At 42.1% G+C, this 19,010-nt stretch overlaps 1 protein-coding gene across 3 annotated transcripts in view; it reads right to left on the reverse strand.

The window, feature by feature from the left end:
• Positions 1-6,190: 6,190 nt before the first annotated feature.
• The window catches only part of LOC143984495 (class I histocompatibility antigen, F10 alpha chain-like), a 166,761-nt gene continuing 153,941 nt past the window's right edge, over positions 6,191-19,010 (reverse strand). For all 3 annotated transcript variants that reach the window (XM_077484645.1, XM_077484642.1, XM_077484646.1), the window contains exons 7-8: positions 18,016-18,055; positions 6,191-8,171 (exon numbers count right to left, since the gene is read on the reverse strand). In XM_077484645.1, the coding sequence (XP_077340771.1) occupies positions 18,018-18,055 (38 nt within the window). In that variant the 3' untranslated portion in view covers positions 6,191-8,171; positions 18,016-18,017. The remainder of the gene's footprint in view (positions 8,172-18,015; positions 18,056-19,010) is intronic.

Genomic DNA, 19,010 nt, shown 5'->3' on the forward strand with positions numbered 1-19,010 from the left:
TCCTTACCCATCAATTTGCCTCTGGCAAAATTGAAATGAAAGATCTTCTACCTATTTTTCTTTTCATTAATTGAATTGTATTAGTTGAATCCGCTTTAAACCAACGTTTCTACAGCCATTTTTAAAACAAAATTATGATGGTTTAACCACCAAGGAATATGTTTACACACCGATTTAAAAATACATTATTGATTCACATCGGTCCCTACCCCCATGGAGCTTGCAATCTAAGGTCCCTAGACAGACAGACAGAAGCAAATTAACTGCATCAGCCCGTGATGAATTTACCCCCTTCCTGACCAGAGCACTTTTTGTGATTCGGCGCTGCGTCGCTTTAACTGACAATTGCGCGGTCGTGCGACGTGGCTCCGAAACAAAATTTATGTCCTTTTTTTTCCCACAAATAGAGCTTTCTTTTGGTAGTATTTGATCACCTCTGCGTTTTTTATTTTTTGCGCTATAAATAAAAAAATGCAACAATTTTGAAAAAAAAAAGCATTATTTTCTACTTTTTGGTATAATAAATATCCTCCAAAAATGTATACATTTTTTTTCCTCTGTTTAGGCCGATACATATTCTTCTACATATTTTTGGTAAAAAAAATTGCAATAATTGATTATTGATTGGTTTGCGCAAAAGTTATGGCATTTACAAAATAGGGGATAGTTTTATGGCATTTAAAAAAAAAAAAAATTTAAATGGCGGCGATCAGCGATTTTTATCAGGACTGCAACATTAGGGCGGACACATCGAACATTTTTGACACGTTTTTGGGACCATTGTCATTTATACAGCAATCAGTGCTATACAAATGCACTGATTCTTGTGTAAATGACACTGGCCGTGAAGGGGTTAACCACTAGGTGGCAGTGTAGCAGTTAAGTGTGTCCTAGGGGCATTTCTAACTGTGGGGGGGCGTGGCTGTGTTTTACACATCACTGATCTCTGCTCCAATCACAGGGAGCAGAGATCAGTGACACTCTCACTAGGCAGAACGGGGAGATGCTTGTTTACATTAGCCTCTCCCCATTCTTCTTCCCCATGAGGTGATTGAGTCCGTTGGACCCGCAACCAGACTCGCGGAGCTTGCCGTGGGCAAGCGCGCCCGCTGGCCGCCTCTTTAAGGGCAGCATACAGGTACGTGATTCTGCCAACGTATATATCGGTGTGAGGCGGTCGGCAAGCGGTTAACTTGTAGTGTTGTGGTTGAGATTTGAACCAGTGACCCTCTCTACTAGGCAAGAGTGCTACTACCTACTAGTGGGTAGGATTAGGGTTTAATTTGTAATGTGAGGGTGACACCTGGTGGACATTTTTACCAATGCAGACTTTTCCATTATATCTGTTCACTTGTTATACAAGGGTGACATCCAGTGGTGCTTCTGTTTGTTGCAGGCAGACATTTTTCTATTTAAAAAAAAGGGGGCTCATTTGCATGTCTTTTACAGATAAATCAACATACATAGCATATGAATTTTAAAAATTTATGTTTGCCAAATTGTCAACACTGTTATTGCACATATTCCTTGGTGGTTTAACCATCATAATTTTGTTTTAAAAATGGCTACAGAAATGTAGGTTTAAAGGGGATTCAACTAATTCAATTAATGAAAAAAACAGGTATAAAATCTTTTATCTCAATTTTGCCAGAGGCAAATTTGTTGGTAAGGACCCCGCCATTAGCCTAAGGGACGTGTATGTGATCTATTACACCTAAACGCCCCCAGGATAGTGTAAAATCTGCATTAGGAAGAGTCATTCTGAGCTCACCAGAGTCAGGCCTGCCAGCACCCTGCGGGGCTCTGTGTGATGGGAGTGACCCCGAAGAGGCTCTCGCTGTGCAAAGTCATTTTTTCCCAGAACGGTTGTTGATAGTCATTGGCTTTCAACACTTTTGGTTAAAAAAGGTAATCTCACCACAAACAATGTGGTCAATAGATACCCTCTACTGGGGAACTATGGAGGCTAATCTTTAAAAAAACAGCTACTGCGGATAATCCTTGTAATGTGCCTAATATGTTTATCTCTTATAATCATCAGCTCCATCTAGTGGCCATAATGTGTTCTTTTCATGAATGTTGTATTCATGGAAAAAACAAACAAACATTATGCTCACTAGATGGCGCTCACAACCATAGGAAATAAACATATTGGACACATTACAGGTATTTGTAATGGCTGTTGAATGCTGAGACAGATCTTATTCTTTGCATATTTATTTTGGATCCATGACTCAATGAAAATATCAAAGCCAACTGGATCATGACAACCATGCAAATAGCATTCATTAAACAAGGTTAGTGTTGGTAGACTCTATATTTCTCTAAGTACAGGTTTCCACTAACCATTTTCCATCGGCTGTACTCAAATATGCGCCCCAAATGTAAATATTTCTGTGCTTAGAGCGTTCTCCCCTTAGCACTCCCAGTACAGTTAACAATGGGTACCGGAAAGCTCCCGATACCTACTTGCAATCAGCTTTCTGATCATGTGACCGCTGTAACTGCCAATCACATGACCGGAATGACCACCTCTGCCTCCCGGCATTTAGAACCTCTTAAAGGGCTGGGAATGGGTTCAGAAAAGTTGGGCTTTAATATTCTCAACTTGATGGTAAATTAATATATTTTATGGTCAAAAGACTTTTTCTGTGAACACGTGAAAAGCAGCAGAGTGACTATCACACATCCCTGTCTCTCTGCATGGCTAAGCTTTTATTTTACATGTAGGGTCATATTCCACATTTCTATACTGTGGGAGCACCTATGACTCTCCCCCAGGCACCAACCAGTCACTCTTAATGGCTAGAGCACACCTTAAAGCTGGCTACACATTATACAATTTTCTTGTACAACTTTCCTTTAGATTTACCAAAACCATATAATATGAGGTCAAACCTAAACACTTTAAATTTTTATGCAGTCAGACACAGTGGCGGCTGGTGCTCAAAAATTTTGGGGGGGTGCCAACAAAATGAAAAATTCAGGAAAAAAAACCCCCATCAATTGCAGCCTCACTGTGCCCATCAAACGCTGCCACTGTGCCCATCAAACGCAGCCACTTTGCCCATTAAATGCTGCCACTGTGGCCCAAATTCTGCCACTGTTCCCATCGAATGCTGCCACTGTGCCCATTAAATGCTGCCACTGTGCCTCAAGTGTTGCCACTGTGCCCCAAGTGCTGCCACTATGCCCCCCGCCCACCATCTGCCCAGCACTTACCTTGGCGGGTGATGGTGGCAGGTGGCGAGCAGTGTCCAGTGTCCTCCATTTAATCCCGACCCGATGTCTTCTCCCGCCCGCTCCTCCTCTTCTCATCTCCTGCAATGATTGGATGCCTGGTAGGTGGCCAATCACAGTGCCTGTGATTTCACCCAATCAGGTGACAGGTAACACAGGCCCGGCAACCTGATTGGCTGAGAGGCGGGTCAGTGTTCGGGAAGCGCTGTAGTCGCTTCTCTGACATAACACTGTGTAAACAGCGAACGCACAGCATTGCGCCCACTGTTTACCAATTTGGAAGCCTGTTAGAGCCCACGTCTCTAATCAGGTGCTTCCAAAAACACCCCTGCTGCTGTAATTCAGATGCCCAGCGCCCGACACCTGAATAGGGTGCAGCAGCGGCGACAATAGATAGATTCATGCAATGCATGAATCCATCTATTGGTGATAGTGCGGTGCAGGAGAAAGGGGGCGGCGCTCCTGCGTCCTCTATGGATGCACCGCCACTGGTCAGACAGGTCCTTGCACTACATTGTTGAAGGTAAATCTAAAGGAAACTGAACAATAAAAATGTATAATATATGGTCAGCTTTCGTCCTGGCAGCCCGACTCTGTCTGCCACACTCAGCACATGATTCAGTATATCAAGCTCACTAGAGGCTCAACTTTCTGAGTCTCATAGCAGACAGGTTCACTCGAAGAGTTGTACTAGATGTCACACAGGTTGGTCCTTCCATTCCCCCAATATTGGACCTCCGAATCTCAGCACAGACTGACGACACTGGAATGTGATTGGTCGATAGAGGAAGGATGCCATGCAGTAATCTCTATGTACTGCCTTACTGAATAAACCCAGTGTGGTTATTTGTGCCCCCAGAGACCAAATCTCACAAATATGAAAAATAAAGACATTTCTTTAGAAAGGATTTATTGACAGCGCAAATATGCAAATAAGAAAATTGCAATTACCTAAACATATATCAGTGTATTAACAAAATACAATTTCTCTCTATTACATTACAAAATTCTGCATAAATAATTGTCAGATTTACAAAAGGTTTGTTTTTATTGCAGGAAAATAATTGTTTTCAAATCAAGACAAATTCTTTTATCAAAATCTGTACTGATAATTTGTTATTGCAGATTTGGCAATATGTCTGTGAGGGTTCTCATTCATCCAGGTCATGGTGGATCTAGTAGTAGTCGGCCTCGGTTCACACTATGAATTGCACAGGAATGAGCACCCCATCAATGTGCAATTCACATGCGATTCAATGCAGTGCAATTTGAGCCTAAACATACAGAATGGGCTTAAATTGGGCTGCATTGTGCCGACACCAATTGTGAAAATGCACTGCAACCAGATTGTATGATCATTTTGTACCATGTGATCCGCTGCAGGCAAATGTACTGCGTTTGCCACCTGTGTTTGGATTGTAGTTACCATTTCACTGACACCTGCTGCCGTTTGCAAGTGAGGTTTTGAATGTGTTGCGGGAAACCCGCAGAGATTGCAAGTTTACCACACCGCATTGTAGTGTGAACCGAGGCATAGTCACACATAACTGGACTTGTTATGTAATGTTTACAACATTCCACAGCTATCCAAACTGCTTCTTCTGTTCAGCAAAATGTGACTTAAAGTGGAGTTCCAGGCTGGAATACAACCCGAGACCAACAACACCCCTCCACGTTTTTGGATATTTATTTTTTGTCTTTTCGGTATCTTTTCTGTTTTTTTTTATACGAACTTCTGTCCTATCTTGCCACACAAGGTACGTACTTCCCCCCGCTGTCTTCTGGCACCCGTGTGTGTCCAAGATCACAACTTGACCATTCAGAAAGTGCCGCATCACTTGTGCTTGCACAGGAGGAAACTGACTGTAAAGCCTGAAGACATCACTGCCGGTTTCCCTTACTAGCAATGCCGGCATCTGCACCCAAAGCCAATGGATGGATCAGCTTGGTGTTGCCAAAATCATGGGCTCCATGGACAGGTAAGTGTCCTTATATTAAAAGTCAGCAGCTGCAGTATTTGTATTCCCCCCCCCCAGGTTGGACCTCCTCTTTAAAGAGGAATTATTGCACATTTTATACTGAGTTCCAGATGGGGAGTAAATGTAGCACTTTTCCCATCTTCTTAGGTTTTCAGTAACATTAGCAGTGATGTCAGAAATGGTACCCCCCCCCCCCCCCCCGACACCACCAATAGCAAGGAGACTGCCGCTTTCCTTTGTAGAGACTCTCCAGCTCCCATTAGCTGCCTTAGGCAAGCACTTGCAAAAAGAATGCAGAGGTATGGGACACACATCACCTTCTTCTGCATTCCTCTTGCCTGTGCTTCCCTTGGGTGAGTGCTGTTAGTTGGAGGCAGGTGCTTCCGAATCAAAGCAGTCATCTCCTTGCTAGCTGTGTTGTGGGGCAGCCATGCACTAAGATGGGGGGCACCCTGTCCAACATCACATCTAGTGTTACAGGGCCCCTAGGAAGATGGGACACAATACTACGTTTACTTTGTCCCATCAGGAACTCAGCACTCTATAAGACCAGTGATAACTCTTCTTAAAATCATATGGAAAGGGCAGGAAATGTACTACTCCTGATCAACCAGGACATGCACCCATCAGGGCTGTATGCATGCCATGGCCGCAATATCAAATATAATCCATTCAAGTGGATGGAGCTATGCTTCAACTGCCCTGTGACCATATGTAATGCATGCAGATGCAGAGCAGTGATTGGCTATTTTCAGGGTTTAAACAGGCAGAGAGGAGGTGACATATACCCAGGCCTTTGTCAGCTGTTTTTATGATTTCTTTCAGAGGGATAATAAGGGCTGTCAGATCAAGTCCTAATAAAGCAGGTTTGTAATGTACACACTATACCCTCCTATATCGATGTCTGTGCCTTACAAGTTACATATGCTTCAGAAAATGGAGAGGTTTGGGTAGAAATGGAAGCTGAATGATTAGGAGCTTCACAAATTATTTTTATTTCAAACCTTATAAAATCTTACTACATATCCAAGGTTTAGGCTCAATGTGAGAGTCTCTTTATGGGGGTCCTCTTGGCAATCAAAGTGCTCATACATGCAGCAGATCAGTAAAGTAACATGATCTCACCAAGCCCGCTGCTGTATGGATTACAGGATCAATACAGATTTACTGTAACTGCTTACCTTGTATTCTGCAGTCCACACCCCCAGCAAATACCCCCATATAGTCACATACTGTGCATGATCATTCCATCTGCCCAGCCCTGATTGTACATTTATTCTCCCCTCCTGTACTCTCATTGGGTGGTGAAAAATGCCCATACACCCGACCTGACCATACAGAAGATTGGCCATACTCATTGTATTTCCTGACATTTCCCAGCAGGCATTGCCTGAATTCCCCGTGTCTGCAGTGTTCATTCCAGTAAAGTTTTGCTTTGTAATGTAAATGATTCTTTATCATATAAAAATGATTTAAAAAATAAACGGAGTATAAATGTGGATACAGTAAAGCACAAACAGAAACCCATTACAGAAGAAAATATTGATAGCAAAATGCTTGTCAAATAAAAATCAGAGATCTTTAACAAAACCAACACCAAACCTTATCAGCTGAAGCATTAAAGAGAACCTGTCATTATGCGCAGCAATCTAAGATATATTAATTAAATGAATTGCCACCTTTATTGGAATCTGTTGATCCTGAGCTCCTCTGCAGTCCAACATTTCCCACCCATCCTCCTCATTCTGTTTGTCACAGCTGCACTGATGAGTTTATATCTTGCCACCGTTGTACCTTTTATACCCTCTGGGCCTTTGGTCAGTTGCACATCTGATGGTTAGAACAGACTTTTAAAAGATGTTTCTAAAGTTCAGTGCTTGCAGTTTATCTGCACAGGTTTTGCCCAAATGTTAGTGTGCCAGACCTAGGTACCAAAAGTATAGCAATAAGTGAGGCCAGCTGGCATGCAAAGTATTACAGTACGTTGCATGTCTTTGGAAACCAGCCAGTATGCTGGAAGATTGTTACAAGAACCCCGGGTTCTCTAGTCCAGACGTGGGTGACAGCTGTATACCCTCAAGCATACTATAATATCCTTCAGCTGCCACTAGATGTCAAAAACACAAGCCTGCAGCAACTAGCTAACCAAGGCGAGGACCTTGTTTGTTGTGGGGAGGAATGAGAGCAGAACTTGATATGGCCAGTTAAAAACGGCTATAAGTTTTCACAGCCTGCAATACCTATGGCTACCACTAGAGGGAGACTTGACACAAATGTTGCTGGCTGGCTACACTACAGGCAGATACATTCCTAGAGTTGGGGAGCAGTCTAGCAATTATCACACACTTCTGAGGTTCCCAATTGTGACTTTGTCACCCTGATTCTCCATCTTGTCTCAATGAGAGAACACCTTGTATTTATTTAATCTAAATAGGACTTGGTTATTCTTTCCATCAGAGTAGATGAATTACAGAGATTTTATTTAACATGTGGCAACACCAATTTAACTGAAATAATTATATTAAAGCCTTTTTTATTATAGAAAAGGTAGGGAAGAGTTCGGATTTTCACATTTTTATTGCTGTGTGTCCTGTCTGGGAAACTTCCCCAAAGTCCTTTCTTTTGAGGAATGTCAAACAGAACAAGTAGTAAGAGTATAGTAGTATGGAGCAACAGTATTGATCAACAGATACCAATAAAAATGCATTTTTCCAAAATTAGCATAAGAAGAGAGTTCTTAAGCAGAAAACTGAAAAATGACTTATTAAGGTATAACATTTACATCTAAAAATTATAATTATCCAAACATCCTAAACAAAGTGCTCATTATTTAATAGAAGACAGGTCCACTTTAAAGTAAAAAATAAAAGCTAAAACAAGTAAGTAGATTGAAAGCAGAACGGGCTCAATATCTTTAGTTTCCTTGTTGATGATCTTCAGACAACTCTCATTCTGTAAAAAAAAAAAAAATGTTAAAAGCGGAGTTCCAGGCTAAAATCAAAGCTTACGAGCATAATCCATTCCAGAAGAATGCTTGTAATCCAAAGCACTCGCATATCAAAGCCAGTTTCCCCATAGAAGTCAATGGAAACAAAGATAATTTGTTCGGCATTGACTTCTATTACATGCAATACCGCACGTGGCCAGAGGCGGGCGTTGCCGGAGAGACTTGGAAATGCTCGGAGACCGCTCGGCTGCACTCGCAAACCCTCGGAAAGGCTCGGAAACAGAGTATTTCTGAACAGCTCCGAGTGTCACCGATGCCCCGGCACCTCTGGCCAAATTCGGTACTGCACACCGCAGAGGCTTAAATTCTGCTCATTTTGCGAGACAACACTCAGGCATGCAGTCAGGCATTTTATACCTTTTTTTGTTTTCCAGCAGGACTTCTGTCCTAAACTGCCACGGCGAGGTATGTCATCTCCGGATTTGCCTCAGCCCCTCCTCCTGGCCCCCGCTGCCTTCTGAGACCTGTGTGTGTCCCATAAGACGACAAGGACATTCAGAAAGTGCAGCGCAACTTGCGCATGCGCAGTAGGAAACCGGCTGTAAAGCCTGAAGGCCTGAAGTGTGGCTCGGGGTGAATTTTCATTACCAAAAGCGGTAACCCCGAGCCACACTCGGGATCACATCACAGGATCCATGTACAGCTTACTTACCTTGTCCCCAGGATCCTGCCTTGTCTCCCTGCTGTGTGTGCGATCCGTGTCCTCCGCTCGATCTATCACAGTGCCGAGCTTCGTTCCCTACAAGCATCGCAACACACGGGGGCAAAGCCCGGGACCAAATTAAAAAAGTGAAAAAGACAGAACACATACAATATACTGTAATCTTACAGATTACATTACTGTATCTAATAATTTCACATCCCTTGTGTCCCTAGTGCTTTTTCCAGTGCCCTGCCTGTAGTTTTATAATACATATAGTGTTCTTTCTGCCTGAAAACTGGAGATTGTCCATAGCAACCAAAAAGTGTCTCTTTATGTCAAAAGTTGTTGTAGACCAGCTAGAAAACAGTGATAATTAATTAGAATTACTCACAGAATTGGGCGATAGCTATTTGTGGGGAAATTTGACATCAAACACTGAAAGTGGCGACAGCGACAAATCAGCAACTGAGCAAATATCAGTGTTTTTGATTTGATTACATTATTGAATACATTTTATTACTATTATATTATTATTTGTTATAATTATAGTTATTTATTATATTATAATTTATGATTTCGTGTTTCAAACTTTATCATACTCGGAATGTCTACTAGACTTTTGTTTGGACAGATTTAAGTGAGTTATTACTAAGAATTACAGTACTACAATATAAAGCGCCAAATTTCCATGCAAAACAATTGTACCGCTTCGAGCATCAAATATCTGATATAATCATACCACCAGGGAGTTTAAACTATAAATGACAGAAGTCTTTGTAATAACCAGGACTTTTGAACTGACACCTTGTCACCTTTTTTCTGATGGGGCCCAAAGTCACTGATGTAAAGGGGAATATGTGAGCTTATAATATTAGTTATTGTAATATTTACCATATAGTATTTTATATATCTTTAACATTTCACATTTTCATGTTTGGTGCACCATATTTCCAGTGCTGCAATATATACTGTGAGGTCCTGGGTGGCCGGATTGTAGTTGGTATATATGTATCAATTTAATATTTCACCTACACATGGTGAGGAGCAGTGGCGTAACTAGAACCTTCAGGAACTCCAGGGCGTGGTCACAGGTATGACCTTTGTGAGCCCTGTAGTTCCACCACTGGTATCAGTAGTTTTTTTCACTCTGGCTGGGGAGAACAGACATCGGACTGAGCTGCAATGCATGAAGCAGGAGAGGGGTACTCTGAGGAGCCGGCTGAGGACACAGGTCATGCGGGGAATGCACAACTAAATGAGCAGCCAGTGCGATAGTCGAGCATGGAGCTCTGCTAGTCACCCTCCACCTCCAGCCACCCGTGTGCATGGTGCACTGGTACCCCTAGCTGCCTATGCTGCTGCCGGCCATATGTAGAGGGGGCTGCATGGGCCCCCTGCAGCACAGGGCCCAGTTGCAGTCGTGACTGCTGCACCCCCTATAGTTACGCCCCTGGTGAGGAGCTCCACAGTTTGAAGGAGATTTACTAAAATTGGATTACTCAGAATCTGGTGCAGCTGTGCATGGTAGCCAATCAGCTTCTAGCTGAAAGCACATTATGCTTTGATAATAAAACCTGGAAGCTGATTGGTTTCTATGCACAGCTGGACTAGATTTTTCACCAGTTTTGGTAAATCTCCCCTTTTGTGTCTGATATGAAGAAAAAAAAACGTGTTTTCTCAGATGTTAAAATGAGTTTTATTGTCACATGTAGTCACTATGTCCTGTGAGTAGACACTGCTGTGTCAGCTTTCATAGAGCTTCTGAACTACAGAGGTGCTAAGAGGTGGAGTTTCAGTAGGAGTCAGTGCAGCAAGGTACTATGGGATATGTAGTCCTTAGAAATGGAAAGTTAACAGCAGAAAAAAAGGTGCAAGGCATGCAGGGAATCCAGGAAGTTTAAAAAAAAAGATGGCCAGCAGACAGGCAGAATTCCCAACATGAAGGGTGATTTTTTGAATAAGCTTATGCTGGATTGTCAAGAATAACAATTGTAATATACAATTCTGATGTTGTGAAATGAAATGTATGCCGTGTATGCTGTGACCATATAACTCCTTTAAATCTGACAATTCCATAATATTATCTGACATCTTCTATTAAAGTATTGGATTGCCCAAAATAGATTTTTTAGTATTAGATATGGGAAGAGGTCATATTACTGATCCCTTAACTGTTGACATAGGTAGACTGATCTTCACACCTGATGTATCTAATAGGAAGATCTCATTCCCCTGTAGGATCCTATTTATATTTCTGCACAGAGTGTTCATGTAGCTCTCAGGCTCATTGGCAGGGGTCTCCAAACTTTTAAAACAAAGGGCCAGTTTACTGCCCTTCAAACTTTATGGGGCTGGATTGTAGCCAGTTGGAGTAGAAATGCCCTGGCATCGGTGGAAGTAAACATTGCCATAAGCTTGGTTTTCAGCAGAAGTAAAAAAATATCACACAATTGGTGTCAGTGGGAGGGATAGACAATGCCCCATAACTGGCACCAGTGGAAAGAATCCATTGTTGTTGGTGGAAGGAAAAGTACCCCATCACTGGTATCAGTGGGGGGAATAGAGCCTTGTATTAGTGGATGGAAAAGTGCCCAAAGGGCCCCATCTGACCTACTGGCCACAGTTTAGAGACCACTACTGGTCCCAGGGAAGACAGTTGAAGCTATGAGCTCAGGGGCAGACATGTCAATGCTGGAAATCCCAGAGAAAAGAACCCAGCCTACCAATCTCTACCTGTAATGCCCTGTACACACGACCAGACTTTCCAGCAGACTAGGTCCGATGGACTTTCCAACGGAATTCTGGTGGACTTCCCGAACAAATGGACTTGCCCACACATGACCGGACTTTCCAGCACCTTTCTAGGTCTGCCGGTCTTCCAGACGGAGTTTTTATGGAGTTCCAGCGGACTTCCAAATGAACAGGCTTGCCCACACACGGACCAAAGTCTGTTAATTTTGAACTTGATGAGTTACGAAGGGACTAGAAAAGGAAGTCAATCTTGCCGCTTTTATCGGCGAGATTGACACTTTGCGAGCCCCGTCGCCTGGCATGGATTTTAAAAAACGGCATAGAGGCTTCCCCTTAAAATCCATACCAGACCTAAGGGCCTGGCATGCCCCTGGAGGAGCATTCCCTCTCGCGGTTGCTGCAATAGGAAAAATGTGTTTTTTATATTTCAGCCAGCGTAAGGTGTACAGTACCCTGTCACCAAGAACCAGTGCGATAGGATCGCGCTGGCAACATTCTCACGGGCAGGTGCTGTAGCTGCCCTTGCATCGTATTTGGTCTGTCGGACCAGCATACAGACGAATGGGTTTCCCGCTAGGAACTGGGTCCAGCGGAGTTCTGGCAGGAAAATTTAAAACAGCTATTTCTAAAGTCCGTTGGATTTTTTGGCAAGCAAAGATCCTACAGCAATAAGGTGGGGGGCCGGGATCTGGGGGCCCTATTATTAAAGGGGGCTTCCGGATTCCGATAAGCCCCTCCCACCCACAGACCCTGAAAACCAACAGCCAGGGTTGTTGAGAAGAGGCCCTTGTCCTCATCAACATGGGGACAAGGTGCTTTGAAGAGGGGGGCCCGCAGTGCGCCCCCCCTTCCCCAAAGCAGCCACCCCTCATGCTGAGGGCATGCAGCCTGGTACAGTTCAGGGGGGGGGGGCGCTCGCTTGTCCCCACCCCCTTTCCTGACCGGCTGGGCTGCATGCTCGGATAAGGGTCTGGTATGGATTTTCCATAAATTTGTTGTATACCTCAGAATTAAATGGTATTTTTAAGGCAATTTAAAAAAATGTATGTACTACTTATATATAAAAAATATATTACAAATACAAAAAGGAAAAAATACTATTATTGTATATACATAGAATGTCCATAATATGACATTATTGTGTTGGCATACAGTAATGCATTCAACAATACCACATGCATGAATTTGTGCGACAAAGCGAGCGACTATTTCTCCTACGCATTTCAAAAAGTGCATATAAATAATTTCTTCTTCAGGGAAGCCACTTTCTGTGAACACACAAACAATAAATATACAAAAATTACATTAGAAAAATAACATAGAAATTTGTATAAAACATTCAACACCAACGCTTGACTACTCACGTGTTCGTTTTTAGCATCAAAAGGACATTTCTTTCTTGGCCCCGCCCCAAACGAAGGAGACAGACATACATGTCCTCAGGATTTTCAGGATCAGACTATATGGGCGAGAAAACCTAGGAATTGAAATACTTTAGTCTATGGATGTTGGACTCCAATACTGGGGTAAGCAATAGTTGAGTGATTTCTCTCTACATGAAAGTGATAAGATGGGAATAAAAATTAAAATATTCCTTTGGTCTTTTTTCTGCTGCAGGTCCTCCTGATAATTGAGGGCTCACATAGCGTGGGGTCTTCTCACATTTTGAGCCATTGGACATGCAAAGAAGCTTTTTATTCCCATCTACTGTTGAGTCTCTTCGACTCCTGGGCTTTGTAGTGCGGTGACAGATTAGCAGATTATTTTTACTTTTTTTTTCTTCTTTGGTCTGTCTCCTTCGTTTGGGGCGGGGCCAAGAAAGAGAAATGTCCTTTTGATGCTAAAAACGAACACGTGAGTAGTCAAGCGTTGGTGTTGAATGTTTTATACAAATTTCTATGTTATTTTTCGAATGTAATTTTTGTATATTTATTGTTTGTTGTGTGTTCACAGAAAGTGGCTTCCCTGAAGAAGAAATTATTTATATGCACTTTTCGAAATGCGTAGGAGAAATAGTCGCTTGCTTTGTCGCACAAATTCATGCATGTGGTATTGTTGAATGCATTACTGTATGCCAACACAATAATGTCATATTATGGACTTTCTATGTATATACAATAATAGTATTTTTTCCTTTTTGTATTTGTAATAAATATATTTTTTATATATAAGTAGTACATACATTTTTTTAAATTGCCTTAAAAATACCATTTAATTCTGAGGTATACAACAAATGTATCTTCTATCCAGGGATGATGGCAATAACATGCCAAAACATATGAGTCTAAAAATATTATTTTCCCCTTAAAATCCATACCAGACCTAAGGGCCTGTTATGCCCCTGGAGGGGCATTCCCTCTCTCGCTCACTGCGATAGGAAAATGTGTTTTTCCTGTTGCAGCCAGCGCAAGATGTACAGTACCCTGTAGCCGAGAACCAGCACGATCTCGCGGGCAGGTGCTGTAGCTGCCCTTGCATTGTATTTGGTCTGTCGGACCAGCATACAGACTGACGGATTTCCCCCTACGAACTGGGTCCGGCGGAGTTCCGGCAGGAAAATTTAAAACATGTTCTGTTTATAAAGTCTGTCGTATTTTTGGCAAGCAAAGGTCAGATGGAGCCCACACACGATCGAATTGTCAGACGGATTCGTTCCGTTGGACCTTTGCTGTCAAAGTCCGGTCGTGTGTACTCGGCCTAAGAGAGATAACATATCTGATTGGAGTGACCCTTTGACAGTCATTGAGAAAATATTTTGCTATTTCACATGAAAATGGCAATAGCCTCAAATCACAAAGGTATAACATTTTGGACATGTGAGTATTTTGTTTAGTTCACTAAAGGCAATGCTACACACGTCACAAAACTTACCACACATACACCTTAAAATTTACTGTACGCACAATATTTTAACACAGTGGCTAAGTGGTCGGCACTTTCGTCTAGTAGCACTGTGGTCACTGTTGCGAATCCCAATCATAGCACTACCTGCCTGGAATTTGCACATTCTCCCTGTGCCTGCGTGGGTTTTCTCCGGTTTCTTCCCACACTCCAAAGACACTGAAAAACAACTCCAGTGTGAAAGGGGTCTTATAGTTGAACCCCCCTGGTGGTATTCCTGAGTATGGCTTGGGGTGGAGATTTTATACCAAAAGCAGTAACCCCGAGCCAGACTCGGGACCGCATTGCTGAATGCAGGGAGAGTTTACTTACCTTCTCCCCTGGATCCAGAGATTTTCACCCGCTGTATGAGCAAGCCGTGCTCAATCTATCACAGAGCCGATCTCCGTTCCCTGCGAGCGTTGCGACACACAGGGATGGAGAACACCGCCAAATTCAAAAAGTGCAACACACAGTATACATACAGTATAATGTAATCTTACAGAATACATTGCTGTATGTAATTGTTTCACATCCCCTTTGTCCCTAGTGGTTTCTGCAGTGTCCTGCATGCAGTTTTATATTATAAAAACTGTTCTTTATGCCTAGAAACTGGAGATTGTCCATAGCAACCAAAACTGTCCCTTTACATCAAAAATGGTTTTAGACCAGCTAGAAAACAGCGATAATAAATTGTAATCACTCGCAGAACTGAGGGATAACGATTTCTGTGGAGATCTGTCATCAAATACTGAAAAGTAATGACAGTGACAATTCTGAAACGCAGCAAATTTCAGTGTTTTTGATTTGATTACATTATTGAATATTTTTTATTATTATTTGGTATAATTATTCATAGTTATTATATTATAATTTATGATTTCATTTTTCAAACTTTATCATACCCGGGATGTCTGCTAGACTCTGGTTTGGACAGATTTAAGTGAGTTATTCCTAAAGCCCCGTACACACGACCAGACTTTTCAACATCAAAAGTCTGACGGAATGATTCCGGCAGACTATTCGAACATGTGTGGGCTGCAACGGACTTTTGATTCCCAAAAGTCTGACAGACTTTAGAAATGGAACATGCTTCAAATTTTTCCCCCCAGAACTCTGCCGGACCAGAAATCCGCTCGTGTGTGTGCTAGTCTGACGGACTAAAACCGACGCTAGGGCAGCTATTGGCTACTGGCTATGAACTTTCTTATTCTAGTCCGGTCGTACGTCATCACGTTCGAATCCGTCGGACTTTGGTGTGATTGTGTGTGGCCAAGTCCTTTCATTCGGAAAGTCCGTCAGAACTCTGTCAGAACTCCGTCAGAACTCCGTCGAAAGTCTGCCGGACTTAAGTCCTGACGTGTGTACGCGGCATAAGAATTGCAGGCCTACAATATAAAATGACAAATTTTCATGCAAAATAATTGTACCGCTTTCAGCACCTAAAATCTGAAATAATCGTACCTCCAGGGAGGTTAAAGAGTTCAAATTGGCCCCAGTATGTATATGTAAGAATGTGAGCTAGGGACCCTAGATTGTAAGCTTGTTGAGGGCAGGGTAAACCGCTATGTAAATTTTAGGAGGGATTTATGTGCTTTTTTAAAATGAATTTTTCATCACATAGGGAGCAAAAAGTCCCCCATGTAATGATTTTTTGGTAACAGGTTCTCTTTAATGAGACTTCCAGGGTTTAAAATATGTCTCCTCCTGTGCTTCACATACAGTGCCTTGAAAAAGTATTCATACCCCTTTGCCCATTTTGTCAACCAAAAACCTAAAGCGGAGTTCCGCCTAAAAAAATAATTTAAAGTCGGCAGCTACAAATACTGCAGCTGCTGACTTTAAATATAAGAACACTTACCTATCCAGGGCAATGTCCTCACCCGAAGGCGATCTGCCCCTTGGTTCCTGGGTGTAGGCACTGGGATCTTCTGTAAGCGAGTCAGGAAGTGAAGCCTCGCGGCTTCACAGCCTGGTTCCCTACTGCACATGTGCGAGTCACGCTACGTGTCCTGACTGGTCCCTGCTGTCTACTGGGACCTGCGCATCTCCTCGAAGACATCAAGGGGGTGGAGGAGAGGCCGGACATGGCGTAGATCGCAGCAGATACTGTGGTGATCTATGCCCAGAAGCGGGAGCAAATACCTGGATTATACAGATATCTGTTCCCCCCTGAAAGGTGCCAAATGTCACACCGGAGGGGGCGGGGGGATTCAAAAAGTGGAAGTTCCATTTTTGGGTGGAACCCGCTTTAAATGTAATTTTTGGGATTTTATGTGATAGACCAACACAAAGGGGCACATCATTGTGAAGTGAAAGGATAATGATAAATGATTTTCTAAATTTTTTACAAATAAATGTGTGAAAAGTGTGGCGTGCATTTGTATTCAGCCCCCTTTACTCTGATACTAAACTTTACTGTGGTCTTATATTTTCATTCAAAAAAGTGTATTTTTTCCCAAAAAAGTGCGCTTGTAAGACCGCTGCGCAAATACAGTGTGACAGAAAGTATTGCAATGACCACCATTTTATTCTCTAGGGTGTTACAAAAAATATATATGTTTGGGGGTTCTAAGTAATTTTCTAGCAAAAAAAAATATTTTAACTTGTAAACAAGTGTCAAAAAGAGGTTCGTCCTTAAGTGGTTAAATACATAAAAATTTCTTATATCGTTTAAGACATAGGAATGAAACCGCAACCTCTGTATACACCCATAAACAACCCCTTTAATAAAGTGAACAATTTCTTCCATAGTCATAAATATGTATAATCATAACCATGATAAACATTCAGGACCAAATATGAGAAAAGAGACACAGCCCAGAGCGTTTCGCATGGTAGCTTCTTCAGGGAATTTTGTTGATCGAGAAGTTGGTGCAATAGAGCCAATTCAGTAAGTAGTAGTTCTGGGAAAACCTCATAAGAGGCGTTGTATGATAGACATCCCCAGAAAGACTTGCAGCTGTAATTGCAGTGAAAGGCGGTTCTACGAAGTATTGAATCTGGGGAAATAAATACAAATGTACCCCACACTTTTCACATATTTATTTGTAAAACAAAATTAGAACCATTTATCATTTTCCTTCCACTTCACAATTATGTGCCACTTTGTGTTGATGTATTACATAAAATCCCAATAAAATACATTTATGTTTTTGGTTGTAACATGACAAGATGTGGAACATTTTAAGGGGTATGAATACTTTTTCAAGGCACTGTAATGTAATGCAGATCACATTGCATTACATTCGGGAAACTGTCAACAGGGACCCGGAAGTGTCATCATACATGTCAGCTCTCTTCCCAGCAGCATCCACTATACAATGTGCGTGGGGGGAGGGGGGTGATGGCGGGTGAAAGCATTCAGGTGGCAGCCAAGGTGCCAGGATGCATATTCTTGTTGCCATGGCGACCTGGAATTTGTTGAGCCCTGCTGTACTTACGACATAAGTAGACATAAACTTTTAATAAGAAATACAAAGCAGACGGCCGGGTAATGACATTCAGGGACTCACATTCAGTTGCTGGATGAATTAGAAGCATTCTCTTCATTGTCTGCAAAGAGGAAGTGTTGGTAAATACGATTAGTTTCAGCCTATAGAAATATGAGTGTCTGTCCTCATAGAACTACTGTAAGGCCTCATGTATACAAAGTCTGACCCATCAGTGTCACTTCCCGCAGGAATCCCGCGATTGAGGCAAACAGGCAGTAGGACATGATGCTGCACCTGGGCCTCCCGGGAGTCCAAAAACACAGAGATTTGAGGCCGATGGGCCAAAGCACTCACATGCATGTATCCTAACCAATCAGAGAACATTTCAAACACAGCTGGTAAGTCACTGACATCTATTGCACCATGTATGTATAGATTGGAAATTAGGGAATATACTGTCTATCATAACAGATGATGGGGCAGCCAAAATCACATTTATAATACTTTATGCTGAATAAACCTTTTCCTGTCTTCCCCAATGTTCACCTCGCCCATCACTCCGTCCTTTACACCAGTCACTGTCACTTACTCGCAGTATATTTAACCACTTGACCTCCAGAAGGTTTTACCCCCTTCATGATCAGGCCTTTTTTTGCGATATAGCACTTCTTTAATTTAACTGACAATAGCACGGTCGTGCGACATTGTACCCCAAAAAAGTAATTTTTTTCCCCATAAATAGAGTTTTTTTGGTGGTATTTGAACACCTCTGCGTTTTTTTCCGTTTTTTTTTTTCGCTATAAACAAAAAAGACCGACAATTTTGAAAACAAAAAATATATATATTTTACTTTCTGCTATAAAACATATTGAAAAAAAGGTAAACAATCAAATGTCTTCTTCATAGATTTAGGCCAATATGTATTCTGCTACATATTTAAAAAAAAAAAAACCCCCAATAAGCGTATATTGATTCGTTTGCACAGAAGTTGTAGCGTCTGCAAACTATGTGATAGATTTCTGGAAATTTTTTTATTAACTTTTTACTGGTAATGGTGACGATCACTGACTGATAGT

Source organism: Lithobates pipiens, unplaced genomic scaffold (assembly GCF_037356315.1).
Source record: "Lithobates pipiens isolate NorthernLeopardFrog02 unplaced genomic scaffold, aLitPip1_a1.2 Scaffold_1, whole genome shotgun sequence".
In the NCBI taxonomy this organism is placed as follows: Eukaryota; Metazoa; Chordata; class Amphibia; order Anura; family Ranidae; genus Lithobates; species Lithobates pipiens.